General features: G+C 37.7%; 2 protein-coding genes across 3 annotated transcripts in view; both read left to right on the top strand.

Annotated features, from left to right (window-relative positions):
• The window catches only part of slc25a36a (solute carrier family 25 member 36a), a 29714-nt gene extending 20331 nt beyond the window's left edge, over positions 1 to 9383 (top strand). For both annotated transcript variants that reach the window (XM_067452454.1, XM_067452455.1), the window contains 3 exons: positions 391 to 457; positions 1371 to 1660; positions 6521 to 9383. In XM_067452454.1, the coding sequence (XP_067308555.1) occupies positions 391 to 457; positions 1371 to 1660; positions 6521 to 6714 (551 nt within the window). In that variant the 3' untranslated portion in view covers positions 6715 to 9383. The remainder of the gene's footprint in view (positions 1 to 390; positions 458 to 1370; positions 1661 to 6520) is intronic.
• Positions 9384 to 12148: 2765 nt separating this feature from the next.
• Positions 12149 to 18228, top strand: part of spsb4a (splA/ryanodine receptor domain and SOCS box containing 4a) — a 105057-nt gene continuing 98977 nt past the window's right edge. The window contains exon 1 of the mRNA XM_067453268.1: positions 12149 to 12596. The gene's annotated coding sequence lies outside the window, so the exon portion shown is untranslated. The remainder of the gene's footprint in view (positions 12597 to 18228) is intronic.

Raw genomic sequence — 18228 nt, 5'->3', positions numbered from 1 at the left:
TATTAAACAAGTGCCTAGTGGATCTGTAACGGTTTTCCTGACATCAGCTATTAATCGCTGTTAATGATGCTGGGCATTCCTAAGGGGCTGTAGTCAATATTATGATGCTGATGTTCGAGATTGGTGTGACATTTCATGATATGACGAATGAACATGATATTTCATGACATGATGAAACGATGCTAACAAGATTAATATTCTACATTTTAAACTGATTCAAACAGGTCATAAGCATATTTTACAGAGGTCCACAGCACTTCTTTGAAGTGTGGAGTTTCTTTAGGGAAAGTTTGTTGTTCTAGAGTCATTAGACCTGCTGAATGTCCTGTGCTCTGAGTTACTTTGACAATATCACTTCCAATCCTAATCTGGAACACCTCTTTTTCCCAGGGTTCACTGCCATCACAGCAACCAACCCGATCTGGCTTATAAAGACTCGATTGCAGCTTGATGCCAGGTAAGTAATACTATTTGTTCATAACGTTCTATTCAAAAGTTTGAGGTTGATAAGAAGTATCTTATGCTCACCAAGAATGCATTTATTTGGTAAAAAAAACTTTACTATGGTGCAATATTCCAGTCTTCAGCATCACATGATCTATCAGAAATCACAATAATATGCTGATTTGCTGCTCAAGACACATTTCTTATTATTGTCAATGTTTGAAACATTTGTGCTAATTATTTTTTTATTTTTTTGGGGGGGGAAATCATGATATATGAGTCTTTGCTGAATAGAAAGATCAAAAGAACAGAATTTAGTTGAAATAAATCTTTCATAACATTATACATTTCTTTACTTTCACTGTTAATCAATTGAATGCATCCGTTTCGTCTGGCCATCACAAGACCAAGCTCAATTTGAGGTTGAACATTTGTCTGGGGAGTCTGCTCTGTATTTTCTACTGCACAAGAGGTGTGATAAACGAGCATTATTCAAATGACGATGTACGCAATTGGATAGTCCTTCAACCAATCAGACCACAAGAGGCGTGATCAACAGGCAATAACCCATTGCTTCTCTATCCAGATAAGCCAGTCTGTGATTGGTTCCCGCAAAAGTGTAACAGAATCAGTAGAAATGAATGTACAGGTTTCCAGACTGAGCTGCAGGTCAGATCAGGCTGGGTTTACCCAGTCTAGCATCCTTGCTGATGCTGAATAAATGTATAAAAAAATATTTGGGAGGGGATTTTTATCCTTGTGAATGGTACTGTTTACTTTTAGTATGTGATTTTCTAGCTAGCATGCTTGTTTTCTTGAATTTTTGTATTTCGGAATTCCACGCATTGAAACCAATGTGTTAGGGAACACTGAAGGGGGGAATATTATAACCTTCTGACATTTATCAAATGTTTGTCTTTCTTTAGGAACCGTGGAGAACGGCGGATGAGTGCATTTGAGTGTGTCCGGCGTGTCTATCGGTCAGATGGGTTACGGGGTTTCTACAGGGGCATGTCCGCTTCTTATGCTGGCATATCAGAGACTGTCATCCACTTTGTCATCTATGAAAGCATTAAACGCAAACTCATTGAGTCTAAGGCCAACGCTAACATGGATGACGAAGATGAATCTGTAAAAGACGCTTCAGACTTTGTTGGAATGATGCTGGCTGCTGCCACATCCAAGACCTGTGCCACTTCAATTGCATATCCTCATGGTGAGTGCTGATTTATTTTTTATCTTGATCTTTATTTTTATTTTTATTTTTTGGTTGTTGTTGTTGTAATAAACATTAATGTCCTTGAAATCCTGGCTTGCAACCTATTTTCAAAGATAAGCCTTAAATCTCTATCACTCCACTTTTTTAAATCTTATTTATTTATTTTTTTACATTTTTTTTGTTACATTTAAAATGTAGCCATAATCTAAGATCTAGGACTTATTCGCCCGTTTAAACCAGAAAATGAACAAAAAAAAAAAAAAAATTGTTGTAAATTGAAGAAAAATTATTCTGGAAGACTTCTTCTATTCTGTATAGATGATTTTAATACAAGTAAAGTTGTATATATATATATATATATATATATATATATATATATATATATATATATATATATATATATATATATATATATATATATTAATATATTACACGGCTCTGTGAAATACTTGATTCTGATTGGTCAATCGCGCATTCCAGCGGTACGTTATTTCCAGATAACACCCTCATACGGGTACTACGAGTTATCTTGACCGGTACTACTTCTATGCTTAACGCCGGCGCCATCTTGTGGCTTAAGCAGCCGTGGGTTACAATGGAAGACTTCAAGGCAGGTTTCCTTTATAACGTTTTTAATATAGATATTTTTCTTACACAAACGCATCGATTCGAATCAGAAGGCTCTATTAACCCATCGGAGTCGTGTGGAGCACGTTATTTGACGGACAACTGCATTTTTTATAGACTTCAAACACAACTACAACTACTGCTTGGATTAACGTTAGCCTGGACTTTTTAAATATAACTCCGATTGTATTTGTCTGAAAGAAGAATGTCCTATACACCTACGATATCTTGAGGGTGAGTAAATCATAGGCTTGGTTTCATTTTTGGGTGAACTAACCCTTTCAGCATTCATTTTAACATTTAGCAAGGGCATATGGCAAATCTTCAGCAATAGATAAAGGCTTAAAGCAGGTTGGAACTGTTTTCCTTCGCAGAAGCTTTGCGTAAGAGCTAATACAATATTTAATCTCGAGACAATATTTTGTGTCTAAAAATTATTTATTTGAGACTAGTAGCCGTGTAATAAGCGGGATAATGTACACCCAGCCGGTTTTTATCGCAGAATAAACCCATTCAGAGTGATGCAAGACCACTCCGCTTCGCGTCGGGGCCCTGATCACTCTGTCGGGGTTTATTCTGTGATAGCAACCGGCTGGGTGTACATTATCCCTTAGATGATTAGATGATTTTAATACAAGTAAAGTTGTATATATATATATATATATATATATATATATATATATATATATATATATATATATATATATATATATATATATATATAAAAATATATAAATAGTTTTTTTGTTTTTGTTTTTACAAATTTACTTGTATTAAAATCATCTATACAGAATAGAAGTCTTCCAGAGTAATATTTCTTCAATATATATTAAATGGTAAGTTAACGTAAAAATGAAAAATTCTGTCATAATTTAACCTCATGTCGTTCCAAAACTGTAAGACTTTCGTTCATCTTTGGAACACAAATAAAGATATGTTTAATAAAATCATTTGCAATTGCTGAGCAATTGCTCTCTGTCCTTTGACAGAGAAACAACTACCATTTTGACGCTGTACAGAACGGTCTCAGATTTTATTAAAAATATAATTTGAGTTTTGAAGATGAACGTCTTATGGGTTTGGAACAACTTGAGGGTGAGTAAATGATGACAGAATTTACATTTCTGGGTGAACTAACCCATAAATATATTTGTATGATTGTATGATATAATTTATAATGAAAGATGTTTTAAATGCAGAGCACTTTTTTTTTTGTTAGGGATGTGCGCAACGACTAATTTCATTGCTTCATCTAAGGTGCCCTAGAATGAAAAATTGAATTAACCTGGCCATAGTGAAATAATAAGAGTTCAGTACATGGACATCACATACTGTGAGTCTCAAACACCATTGCCTCCTCCTTCATATGTAAATCTTGTGAATCAAAAACACCACAGAAAAATAAGTGCTTTTCAACATAAACCCAACCGTGACGCAAGTGTTGGGGATCATTTATATGCACGCCCCCAACATTTGCATCTGTCCGTACATGTTCATTGTCAGGCGGAACTGACGGTAGCTGGGACTGCAGGTAAATAAAGACACTTGAGTTTAGCAAAAACGGCAACTCTCATAACACAAGTCATGTTCAGGCTATGCAGGAGACGTGAGGACTTTTCATATGTCAACAGTCATGGGTGAGGTTTATTATAATCGGATACCACAACAATTTATTTCAAAATCGTTCGTTTTTTCAGCCCATTTCAAGCAAGCTTTGCTCAGCGTCTTAAACTGAAGAAAAGAGGCAATTGTATTCCTGCAAGCAGTAAGTAGTGATGTATCCACTTATTGACTAGCTGTTTAAACAATTTCTGATTAAATTGAAAGTTTCTTAGAGAGACCACATTGTCTAGATAACGCAATATGCTAGTACAGTAACAGCAGGAAACTCCAAATACCATACAAAACTAAATAGTGTGTCTAATGACAGGTTAAAACCGTAGATACGTTGCTTACAGATCGTTCACTCGATCCTTCTAGCAAACGTCACCTTTTCCACCATATAAGTTAAAACGACAGTCATTTGACAAGGCTATTCATTTTGTAAAAATATAAGTTATATATTTATATTTTTGAGAACTAAAGTAGGCCTATGATGTTTTTGCAGGTATTTCAGAGTACATCACAGTCACTGCATAGCCTACATTGTGACTAATGTTATATAAACATGCAATATCGTTGACAAAAAAAGACAAGTCTAAAATGTAGACTGAATGACACTTTAAGCAGAACATAAGTCAAAAAACACTTAAAAAAACACTAAAATGCAGCTTACTAGTTTATTGGTGTTATCAGATCTTCCGTGCGCGAGAGAGTACGCGTATATGGTTGCCAGATTGGACATGTTTAGGTAAAACACCGGATAGTATACGAGTTCTTTTCACAGAAAAGCTCTGTCTGGGGGATTTAAATTACTGAAATCTGGCAACCGGAAACACGCAAGCTCTTTCTCGCGTGCGGATGATCTGAAAACACCAATACACAAGTAGGCTGCATTTTAACAATCTCCATTTGAGATTTCCTGCTTAAAGTGTCATTCAGTCGGCCTGTGTTCTGTCAGGACGGTCAGGACTCACAAGCTGCTTCGCTGAACAACTGAACTGCAGTAAGCTGTGAATGGCTGTAATAAGCCAATCAGAGCAGAGCTTAACATTAATATTCATGACTCTTCCAAATAAGGCAAAAGCAGAGCATTACATCCTTGAGACAATTTATTGGTTGTAAATGGACCTGTAAAACTGTAACTGGACAATTTTTGCCCTTAAATACGCCACATACCCTCTATGTAGATATCAAAGAATTTAACATATTGTTTCAACTCATTCTAGGGCACCTTTAAAACCACTAAAATTTTGCAATCGATGAGTCTAAATGCTGCTAAAAATAGGTTGGATACATTCAATGTGCCTTTCATTATGATCATTGTATATTAAACTTAACCATTAACTTAAGCAACATTAGCCATTATAGACATATTTATTCAAATAAAATGAATAAGTAGTAAGTGCAGGACCAAACTTAATGGCATAGTCTAAACAGATTTCATCAAATAAAAGTTAGCCCGCATAAGTCAGCATGTTAAGGTATTGTTGTTCGCTATCATCTGTTTACATGACCAGCTGCAAAATCGACACTTGACGTGTACTGACAATGCTAAATTTTAAAGAGTATTGACTTTGTTAGGATGTTGATATGGCAACTGTTGTGTCATGTTTCATTCATGTTTCTCCTTTAATCCGATATAAAATGTCATGCTGTATTGTACCTCATAACCGGTAGTATAACAGGCCTATAAGCAAGCTTAATTGTTAAATGCTAGTTTGACATGACATAGAGAACATATACACAGATCAGGCATAACATTATGACGAAAGTGAAGTGAATAACACTGATTATCTCTTCATCATGACACCTGTTAGCGGGTGGGATAAATTAGGCAGCAAGTGAACATTTTGTCCTCAAAGTTGAGGTGTTAGCAGGAAAAATGGGCAAGCGTGAGGATTTAAGCGAGTTAGAGTGGCTAGACGATTGGGTCAGAGCATCTCCAAAACCAGTGGAGGCAATATGATGCTTTGGGCAATGTTCTGCTGGGAAACCTTGGGTCCTGCCATCCATGTGGATGTTACTCTGACATGTCGCACCTACATAAGCAATGTTTCAGACCTTGTACACTCTTTCATGGAAACTGTGTTCCCTGGTGGCTGTAGCCTCTTTCAGCAGGATGATGAGCCCTGCCACAAAGCAAAAATGGTTCAGGAATAGTTTGAGGAGCACAACAATGACTTTGAGGTGTTGACTTGGCCTCCAAATTCCCCAGATCTCAATCGAGCATCTGTGGGATGTGCTGAACAAGCAAGTCCAATCCATGAAGGCTCCACCTCACAACTTACTGGACTTAAAGGATCTGCTGCTAACATATTGGTGCCAGATATCACAGCAGACCTTCAGGGATCTAGTGGAGTCCATAACTTAAAGGGTCAGGTCTGTTTTGACAGCAAAAGGGAGACCGACACAATATTAGTCAAAATGTTATACCTGATCGGTGTAAAGCAAAATATTCAATGTGCAAAAAATATTCAAACAACTAGTATTTCAAAGTCGACTAGCAGCAGCAGTATCGTTTAAATCGACTAGTCAAATAGTCTCGCACATCCCTATTTTTTTAGTATCCTTTCTTTTTTCCCTCTGACAAATAACTGTTTTTTTTTTTTTCTCTTTTTCTCATAACAGAGGTTATTCGTACCAGACTACGCGAGGAGGGCAGCAAGTATCGTTCGTTCTTCCAAACTCTAAATATGGTGTTTCGGGAGGAGGGTTACAGAGCACTGTACAGAGGCCTCACCACTCATCTGGTCCGGCAGATCCCTAACACTGCTATTATGATGTGCACCTATGAGCTGGTGGTCTACCTGCTCAATGGTTAACAGATGGCGAGAGACCAGGAAAGAGAGGGAGAGAGAGAGAGAGAGACGAACAGGGTGAGAAAGCGAAAGCTAGATGGAGGCCAAGAGAGTGATTGTCCCTGGCTTTTACACCAAAGGAAGTAGAACAAATCCTAGAAACGCATTGTTAACCCGGACCCCCAAAGGGGGCTGTAGTCTCCGAGAACAAGAAGGTTTTGAGCCTGTCAGACTGGAGAGCGTTTCAAAAAAGAAAGACTGATGGCGAACAGACACGCTAAAGCAGTCTGTCCTTTTGAAATGTTTCACGAGAAGTCCGTTCTGAAAGGACAATCAGAGAGGGGAATGCTTGAAAATAATGCAAAAGCCTGAATTGGCAGAATTCCTTCACATTCAAGAAAGAAAAAAATCATCATTTCACAGCCGTTTCATTTCAAAAATCATTTTATCTGAGCCATTGCTTTATATAAAAAAAAGAAAAACAAGCCTGTCAAGATCTGAAGTGACTGAAGGTCTTTGAGGAAAAAGAAAAAGAAGCACAAGAAAGAGTTTTCCGATGTGGCACAATAGCACTACTGTAAAGGGTGTTTTTCTTTTTTAGCTCACCATTTCGTCAAGCTGACGTTTTGCCTTTCAAGCATTCTCCTCTAGATGTCACCTTCCACTCTTTCCAAGCTTGCCAGGCAGGTGGTTGTCCACGCACAAAAGTCCATTTGCTGTTGTTGAATTGACGGTCACGTGATACGTGGCCCCTCATGTGCTTCAAACTGAAGTGTTTCTTCGTTAGGTTCATGTTAAGTTTAACCATACTTACTTTGTGTGTGTTTTCAATGATCATACCGTTGTCCTGATATCAGTTTAGTATATGCTCTGGGTGGTATTTTTGAATTGGGAGATGTCGTCCTGCTTGCATCACTGGGCCTTTTTTAACTGAGATGGAGCGTTCTCGAATTTGTCACCACAGTTCACTGCTGCAAAGCCTCTACTTGAATCCCAGAGCCGGAGATGAATTTGCCCGAAGGCTGAATGGTAGTGGCTAATGCTAACCCTGAGCATGTTGCCTGCAAACAACATGCCGTGTTGTGACGACATTATTCGTCGTGATGCAATAGTCATTTTCCCACTTTCGAGTGGGGAGTACAAGCTGCAGAATTGTGCCCCACCATCTGGATTCCTCTAACAGTGGCTTCTAACTGAGCGTATATGCACTTTGTGGCCTGTCTGGGCTTGCGCAACCTTTTATTTTCTTTCTTTTTCTGTTTGGGATAATTTTAATCTTGTATTGTAAAACATAGTATTACTATGTAAGCAAGACAGTGTTTTGCTGAACAGTTCCCTATGGAAGTTATTGTACAGTTCAGTGTACTAAACTTTAGTGAAGGATATTCTTGTATGTGTATATACTGTATGTATGCATATCAAATATCCAGTGTTCATAACTTAAGTCCTCTGATTATGCAGTAGTATTATTTGAATGGCTGCATTCGTTTGATAAATCTATCACTAAAGGATATTGTGAAACTCGTTTTGTTGAATGTTTTTTTTTTCTTTGTACATTTTATATCAATTTTTTTTTTTTTATCACTCCTCATTCTGGCCCTGGACTCGTTACTTGAAATGGAGTCCCAATTATTATTTAATTTTTTTTCAAAAGTGATTTCATCTCGCTTGTTTGTTTACATCACTGTTGTCTGTACTTTCACACCCTCATGATATGAAGGAACTTAAACTGTCCGTGTTAGTGATTTAGACATCCACATCATTTCCAGACAGTTTGTTACCAATACGTGGGCTTAAAGTTATAATTTACAGTAATTATATTAAGCCTCAGGTTGGTAGATCCCTTAAAGAGCCTCTAGGGTTTCTGTAAGCATCTTAAAAACAGTAGCATCTTAGAAACAGTATTTTATTTCTAACAGCAAAAACATGGTAGCTTCCATCGAGTAAGGTTTCACATACTAGTGTTTTCATGCATTTCAGTGTCTTCTCTGTCTAGTTCAAGTCCATTTTTCAAGTCATCAATATGTGTTGATGAAGCTCTGGAGTTCTGTAATTATCACCACATTTATTATGCGCACAACATCCAATATTATGCAACTGGCGCTGGACTCTCGTCACAGCTAATGTGATCATCTCAGTCTGCGATTTGCTAAATATTGCTCTAATTGATGAACAAAAAGCATTTGTTTTCGGAAAACAAAAGCTTTTTCAGGCGTGCTGTTTTCGTGTGATTAGAATTGACTATCGCTGATGGGTTAGTAAAATAGTTGTGTCAAAATGTAATGCCCTGGTGTTAGAAGGTGATCAAACATCCATGTATGATGCTTTAAGTTTGCATTCAACAAATGCTCTTGTAACACAGTCTCACAGAGACTTTAATGGCATTACAAATATATTCAAAAAGGCATTCAAAAAAAGTGATGTTGGAATTTTCAGTAGTCGGTGTTGGACTGAATGGACAGACAGGAACATCCTATTAAGCGAGCCTGACATTGACAGAAATATTGAACATGATACTCCTAGATTAATAATTTCATCTTCATTTCACATGTAATGGCATATTCAGTAATTTTGTGTGTGGTGTCTGTATTGCGCAATCTAACATGACCAACACTAAAAAAAAAATTTGTCAACACCTGTTTCATTTCATTGTCCCTTATCTTTTCTTTTTTTCCGTTTTTTTTCTTTTTTTTTTTTTTTTTTTTTTTAAGTCTGGTTGTTTTTATGGTAAATGTGGCCTATTCTTTGCTGGTTATGTGATTTATCATACCTCTTTTTTTGTACAAACGGTCAATAAAAAAAAACAATGAAAAACCCACGTTGTCTTAAGTCTCTTTTAAAGGCTGATTTGAATAGACCAAAATAAAAATACATTTTGGACTCTTTGGTATTCATTCTCTCTCTCTCTCTCTCTCTCTCTCTCTCTCTCTCTCTCTCTCTCTCTCTCTCTCTCTCTCTCTCTCTCTCTCTCGTGTCTGTTTAATTGAAGACTTAAAATTAAATAAATAATTGTTTTGTTATGTTCCTTGAGGAACGCAGCTTCAACCGACCTAACTACAGAGGCTGTGCTATTTTTCTTTTTCAGATTAATGCTGTTCTTTTGAACGTTGTATTTATCAAAATATCCTGAAAAACACAACTGTTTTAAACATGGATTTCTCATTACAGTATCACCGTGAATATGCTGATTTTGGTGCTCAACAAACGTATTATTATCGATGTTAAAAACAGGATATCCTAATACATGTTTCATGATTCTTTGATGAATGATAAAAATAGTAACAGAAAAATATTTTGTTACATTGAACTTTTCGATCAGTTTAATAATCCTTACTGTATGAAATCCTATCATGTTCTTAAAAAAAAAAAAAAAAAAAAAACTGTCCCAAACTTTAGATTCATACTGTACGTGTAAAATGGAAATGCTAGTCATGTTGTCTTTAGTGCTTCTGGGTGCTACCAGAGGATGGCAGCAAAGTCTAAATATATAAGAAGCTGACTTAACCATCCATAACCACATGACCCTGGTCAAAGCTGCTGCAAATCAGTTCACAGCACAGTTAAAAATGTCCTTGTTGAACTTCTCACTCAACTGAAATTAGATTAATATGAGAGAAAGCTCCAATATCCTACAAACAAAAACCTTGAGTTGCCACAGCAGACTGGCAAACAGCTGTGCAAACATGATTGCAGAACACCCTAACATAAAGGTGTGTGTGTGTGTGTGTGTGTGTGTGTGTGTGTGTGTGTGTGTGTGTGTGTGTGATGTGAATATTAGCCATTTGTGTAAAGCACTCAAAGTCAGGTTTCTTCAGGGGGAATGTTGCTAATGAGTGTACTGTACATTAAGCACCTTATATGACAAGCAGCTGCAATTCACCATTAAAATACACAGAAAAATGTATATAACAATCACCATGTAGCCCAAGAAGCTAAGTCCTTGAATTGAAGCTAAGCAGGACTGAGCATGGTCAGTACCTGGATGAAAAACCTGGGAAAACTAGGTAGCTGCTGGTAGAGGTGTTAGTAAGGTCAGTAGTGGGCGCTCACCCTGTGGTCTGTGTGGGTCCTAACGCCCCAGTGCATTAATGGGGACACTATACAGTAACAAGCACCGTCCTTTGGATGAGACGTTAAACCGAGGTCCTGACTCTTTGTGGTCATTAAAAATCCCAGGATGTCCTTCGAAAAAAAATAGGGGTGTAACCCCTATAAACCTGGACAAATTTGCCCACTGGCCTCTGTCCATCATATACTGATTGGCTTCATCACTCTGTCTCCTCTCCACCAAACAGCTGGTGTGTGGTGGGCGTTCTGGCGCAATATTGCTGCCACCGCATACAGGCGACCGCCTGTATTGCCTAATGGAAAGGCCGGCTCTGCTTGAAGTTAACCATTTCTCTGAGAAAAGAACAAAGAACGGCACTGAAGTCATTCTTAAAAAGGGAAGATGTGTTCGGAGTTTTGCTGACCGGATACGGCGAATGTTTAATCTATCAACAAGCTCTGCTTCACCTTCGTTGCTCTGGTTGGTGTAGCGCTATCCTATCGCGTGCAGAGGGAGTTTGAAAGACAACCGTTTATCCCGCCCCTCGGATTGAGCCCTGTCTATGGTGAGTTTCCAGACCAAACATCTTGATGTGGGTCTGGCTTGTCAGGCTAATTCATTTCCACAGTATTTCCATTCATCAATTTAGTTCATAACATAATCTCATTGATTTCCACTTTCTTTTCTCTAAAGAAAGGTCGATTTTAAGTTAATTTGCAAGGTCATGCACCAGAACAGTCACTAAAGGTGACAGTCGCACAAAGCCAGACTAAGTCTGGACTCAATTCACCATCTAAAAGCAACATGGCATGCTGTGAGAAGGCCGTTGACCTCTGGGTAAATGTTCATAATTTACATGTCTTTCGTTTCCCCCCCTAAAGATTAAAAATATATATATGTAAAATTGAAATTAAAGCAACGTTTTGAAGCGAAACAATTGGTTTGAGTCATATAGCAATAAACTGTCTGAGCTCCTGCCAATTTAAGGATACTATCACCTCCAATTACATAACTTGTGATATGATTATCACATAAGCTACTTGAGGACCTATAGGTTCATACTGTGTGTGTGTGTGTGTGTGTGTGTGTGTGTGTGTGTGTGTGTGTGTGTGTGTGTGTGTCTGTCTGATAAAATAGAAGCCTTTAGGCCTTTAGACTTTGTTTGTGGTGTGTAGGCTACATGATTGCAGCAGAACTGTTTCAATTGTCCAGTTTATTTACTAATTTCAAAGAACTATTTTCTTCATTTAATTTATAAATATTATTTATAAAATATATTAGTTAGCAAATACGGTTTGTAAGTCACTCTAGCGCGTGCCAGTGGTTTCTTATCTTTGGACCCTGCGTTCGCATGTGCACGTGCTTTGTGAGTGTAGCTATGCAGTGATGCAGTGTTTAAGCACGTGATTTTCCTGAACAAGATGCATGCAAATAGAGATGGGATATTTTCTTCCTTGCGTTGTGTTTGCGTTAAGCATCGATTCCCATCATCGTTGTGAAATCTTATTTTCCTTATTATTTTGAACCACTGTTATTTTAGACGGAAATTGCTGGAATTTACTCCAGTTCTCCCACGTAGCCTATTCCCACAATTCTGTCGTATCAAGCAGTCCCTCTGTGTAAATGTATGGAGAGTTTTAACAGATGCATTATCCTGTCATGTTATCTATTTCGCTTCCCATTCCCTCTCCATTTACAGATATTGTGTTGGTTGGGTGAATATCAAGTTCTTATGAAAATGCAAATTCCGAGTATGTGACACGGCGGATTTCATTGAAGAGGATTCCTCGCGTTCATGTTTAACTGTTAAAAATTGTCATTCAAGACCCATGTTTGGAGCCAACTGCTTCAGTAAGAGGTAAGAGCCATCTATCTATCTATCTATCTATCTATCTATCTATCTATCTATCTATCTATCTATCTATCTATCTATCTATCTATCTATCTATCTATCTATCTATCTATCTATCCATCCATCCATCCATCCATCCATCCATCCATCCATCCATCCATCCATCCATCCATCCATCCATCCATCCATCCATCCATCCATCCATCCATCCATCCATCCATCCATCCATCCATCCATCCATCCATCCATCCATCCATCCATCCATCCATCCATCTATCTATCTATCTATCTATCTATCCGTCTGTCTGTCTGTCTGTCTGTTTTCTGTCTGTCTGTCTGTCTGTCTGTCTCTCTGCAGCCCATTGTCCTGATAACTGTTGTCACTTTTGTAAATAGCCTACTTACCACATGCCAGAGATGAAAGTGAGCACAAATAGGCTATAGGCTTACTGTTTTCAGAGCTGACTTTCTTCATCTCCCTTAAGTTTAAGTGTAACAAAAGCTTTTCTTGCACATATGTTGTATCTTGGATTAAGTAGCCTACCCCTTGCCCTGATATAGAACATAAGAAAACAAACTTATCTGAATGAGACATGCAATCTAATTTGAATTTTGACCTGTAACCCTGATTGATCTAGGATGTCATCATTTCATAGTTTAATGTGATGTGGTCATAGCTTTAGGAGGGGATATGGCGTCTTTTTTTTTGAAGGTCTGCTTTGAGCTCAGCTGTTCTGGGGTCCTTAGGGATGAGGCCAGATGCCACGCTAAGCCCGTTTTAATTTGGATAATTTGATGTTGGCCTCTGTGAGACTGACGGATGCACTGTCATAAGGGGTGGAGGCAAGCTGCACCATTGTGACAGTGCCCATTTATCTGTCTGCCTGAACAGACAGAGTAGTCACTACTAGAGTCCGGTTATATTAGGGCATCTGGTGACACTGCAGTGTGTATCTCTCACGTATCTTTCATTTTTTTTACATTTCTCATCTTGGTCTTTTGGAGCATTTATTTGATTTATACAGTCAAACCAAAATGTATTCAGACAGTATAGTTTTGAAAATGGTAAAAACATATTAGAAGAGCTCAGAGTTAAAATGTGTCAGAACAAATTCATCTGGATAATGTCAGACAACTTTGATAGAAAGGTCTGCAATTGATTACAATCAGCTGCCAGCTGTTATATTTTAGTACACAATTAGATAATACCCATTTAGATCAACCAATTACCAAGCAATGCTTCATTTCGTTCAGTCTGTGGTGTAAAAGGTCGCATTAGCAATTCAAGAAAAAACACTTAAGCAAAACATGGTCAGGTCGAAGTGTCTGAATAATTGTGGCCTAATTGTGGTAAAAATTTCTTCTCAATTTTACTTCACTCTATGAAGAATTTTTGGGTATAATATGTCACAGTATTGTGCAATCCTCGCTTACACAGGTGCTGCTCATAATTAGAATATCATCATAAAGTTGATTTATTTAACTAATTCCATTCAAAAACTGAAACTTGTATGTAATATTCATTCATTACACGCAGTCTGATATATTTAAAGGTGTCATGAACTGGCTTTTTTTATACTTTTGTCTGAGGTCAACTAATGATGTTCGTCTGGTTTTACATTCAAAAACATCATAACTAATAATTAATAGGCTATTTTCTACACTGGTTTTGAAGCTCTCTCCAAAACGCTGGGTGTTGGTGGGCTTGCAGCACTGGAGACTTGGAAGTAAACGCCCACGGCTAGGATTGGAGAAGATTTGCTAATTTATTGAGCTTAAGCTCCCCTGTCATTGAGGAGAGATTGAGATAGACTGTATGCCAAAATCATCAGTATTAAAACAATAAAAGACCTGAAATATTTCAGTTGGTGTGCAATGAATCTAAAATACATGAAATTTTAATTTTTATCATTACATTATGGAAAATAATGAACTTTTATCACATATGCTAATTTTTTGAGAAGGACCTGTATATTTATTTTGTTGAAATGTTACTTTAATAAAAAAAATATATATTTTAGTTTTAGTTAGTACTTAGGTTTAATTTTTATTTAAGGTCTACGTTTCAGTTTTTTAACGATATGTGCTAACAGCTGTGGGCCATGACTCAAAGATCATTTTCAATTGTGCGAGACAACTTACCTGTTCCTTTTAATCTATGTCAATACTCTGTTCCCATCTTTCTCTTTTTTTTTTCTTTTAGTTCCTGTAGTGCAGGTTGTCAGTATAGTATATGCATGTACGTATTAGCGAACATTCCTCTTTTCATCTCATTCTTTCATTAAGGTTTCACACTTGCGCTGATTTCCTTTCAGTCCTTTTTCCTTTAAGCTTGCACTCTTTTTCTTTTTTATCCTTTTTTCCCTTTGGGAGTAATAAAATAGAATTATATGGACATATTCAGAAAAGAGACTGACAGATGGGCTCTCAATATAAAGTCTCTCTCTCTCTCTCTCTCTCTCTCTCTCTCTCTCTCTCTCTCTCTCTCTCTCTCTCTCTCTCTCTCTCTCTCTCTCTCTCTCTCTCTCTCCACAGTGAAGTAAAGCAAAGCACAATGCATAAAAGGGTCTCTGAATTACACACTGGTTGGAAAATGATACTGCTGGCTCTTCTTTCCTTCCGGCTGCGCTAAATATGTTTGAGGCGTAACGGCAGAACAGGATGGGTGAGAGTATGGCTGGGTCTTTGTGATGAAAACAAAGCGATCGCTTGCCTGTTCTGCGCTTCTCAGATCGTATGTTACAGCATTGTTGCACGTGTGTTTTACATAGGTGCTTATGTCGTGCCGGACAATGCAGCAGGCTCTCTTTATGAAACATTCAACCATTGTCAGCCAAAAGGACTGGCTATTTATAATTTGCTTCAGCCTTTCTCTCTCTGGTTTCTTTCTGTGCTTTTCCAGCTCTCTGTTTTCACTCATCAAGCAGGCATAGTTTGAGCTACCGCTGTCAGGCACAGTGGGGGATGCAGACTCAGCAAGAGTCCACGGCACCACACAGCTCACACACATTTGCCCTCCCAATCCCACCCATCCAGTCTCACAAACAGCGCCATTCAGCATTCTGCAGGCTCACCCCCTGGGAGCCGAATGCTGACATACATTGTGGCTCTGACACTTGAAAAGTACCAAGCACATAACACACCACGCCTGACAAAACCTGTTCACATCCACCAGGACATTGCACTCACCTGAGCTATATTTAAATCACTGTGCCATGCCCCAAAGGAAGCAAGTCGCCTCAGGAATAGATCTGATTTGTTCTGTTGTTATGTCAAGTTGGTGAAGTTATTTATCTTTGAAATAACATCTACATACTGCATAATACATAGTCAATGTGCCTAATCATTGTGGTTGGTTGAGGTTTGGATGGATGTCGGTGGCTTGACAAGGTGGGCCAAGCATTATTTCCATCCTCTACGTAATGTGCCATTTTTGCTACTGTAACTTTCAGAGATGCACAATGTATTGGTACTTATACTTATACTAATACTTATTTTCCACCATAATTTGCTAATTAATTCTTGACAAATCAGACAATGTGATTTTCTGGATTTTATTTTCTCACTGTCTCTCGTAGTTACCTATGATGAAAATTACAGGCTTCTCTCATCTTTTTAAATGGGAGAACTTGCACATTTGGTGGCTGACTAAATACTTGTTTGTGCCACTGTAGTTCATCCATCCAAACAAACAAACAAACAAACAAACAAACAAACAAACAGATATTTCATCCATCCATCCATCCAAACAGATGATCCATCCATCCATCCATTCATTCAACCAAACAAACAAACAAACAACCAGATTGTTCATCCATCAATACAAGCAGATATTTCATTTTATTTTGACAAAATAATAATTCAATATTGACAAATTTTTGGGTATTGGCCAAAAAAGGAACATAATTATTGGCCAGAATATGAATACTAACCTTACCTTTAAGGCTTCTGTTGTATGTAAAATGTGAAATGAGCAACAGCTATATTTCAAGTTGTGTTAGGATTGAATGTTAGGATTTAAAAGGGCACACTTATCTAATATATATTATTATTGCAATGTCATAAAGTCACTCAGAACAAGACGATTTCAAAACATTTTAAAAAAAACTGTTTATCATAATAATAAAAGAGATTTTCCATGATATGACCCCTTTTGTTCATTTATTTCAGTGAGAGAAGATGCTGGCAGATGTGGTCTTATTTACATTTAGATGACAGTGGGGTGACGTTTTACTGCTGGTGTCCAGATAAATATTGTTTAGTGTGATATACTACATGCTGTAAAATAAAAGTCAGTGTGTCGGCATAGGAGAGGTTAATTTTTGTGTGATAGCTGTTGAATGAGATGTGTGTGTGGACCTGTATCATTCCTTTATTTGGAGTATGTGATACCCTTGCGATTCCTGAGATTGCTTTCTGTCAAATAAAAAGAGCAAAGCTTTCATTTGCTACAAGGTCACAAGTGATTGCTTACCTCGTTGATGGCTCACTTTTCAGACATCTTGCGTCTTTATATGTGCGTTCTTGTCTGTTTGTGTTATTGACTGCTTCAATTTATTTATTTGTTGGCGGGTCTTGATTTTATTTCAATAAATGTGTGCCTTGCTGTGTGTGCGTTTGAGAGTTTGTTGTTCTGTGTGTAATTGAGTTGCACTTACGTCACTTGTATACAGTACCGGATTGGTATCACGCACAGGAAGCCGCTGCCTTTAAGAGGAGGCATTAATCATTAACAATGCTGTGAGCAGAGTTCACCAAGCACAGCACAGCCCCCTTTCCCTTATTTATTTATTCATTCATTTTTCTTCACATTTGGGGAAACTAAACTGGGTCAAAACCCCTTGTGCCTGTATGCCAAGACCAACTGATGTGTTCTGCAGATCTTTTTGCAGTTACTGTACTCAAATAAGTTATCTCAAGGTATCTTGTTTTTTGTCTATATAAACTTGGTCTACTCCAGATATTTGCCACTGAGGCTCTTATTAAACTCTTATTATGTATTTTTACTGACTGATTTAGGTGAATTTGACTCTTAAATGTTTCACATTTTATGTAAGGGTAAGAAGGATTACAACTCTACCCCTCATTTAAGAAAAGTGATACAAGAGGGCAGTATCTGCAATGAACCAGTCTCTTCAAAACTGCAAAACTGTGCAAATGTCTGCCTCTCATCTCTGCAGCCTAAAGTGTGTGTGCGTGTATGTGTGTGTGTGTGTGTGTGTGTGTGTGTGTGTGTGTGTGTGTGTGTGTGTGTGTGTGTGTGTGTGTGTGTGTGTGTGTGTTTATATTCATTAGAATGCACCTGTGAATAGCAGCATATAATTTGTGGTGGTAAATTAGATGTTGTGATTCAGATTCAAGCTATTTTCATAATAAATGACATGCTAAATTAAACTTGGAATGATAAAAACAAGTTCAATGGAAGTCATGAGACAGATATAAAGATTATACACACACTACTACTTGTCAGTAGCAGCACACCTCTCTTCTATGGGTTTGCAGGAGTAATCAGAACTATATATGCAGATTCCTTGCATCCATCCATCCATCCATCCATCCATCCATCCATCCATCCATCTCTCCATCCATCCATCTCTCCAACCAACCAACCAACCAACCAACCAACCAGGTAGTTCAT

Source organism: Pseudorasbora parva, chromosome 9 (assembly GCF_024679245.1).
Source record: "Pseudorasbora parva isolate DD20220531a chromosome 9, ASM2467924v1, whole genome shotgun sequence".
Taxonomy (NCBI): domain Eukaryota; kingdom Metazoa; phylum Chordata; class Actinopteri; order Cypriniformes; family Gobionidae; genus Pseudorasbora; species Pseudorasbora parva.
Note: the sequence above shows the minus strand (reverse complement) of the source record. Positions and strands in the feature narration are given on the sequence as shown.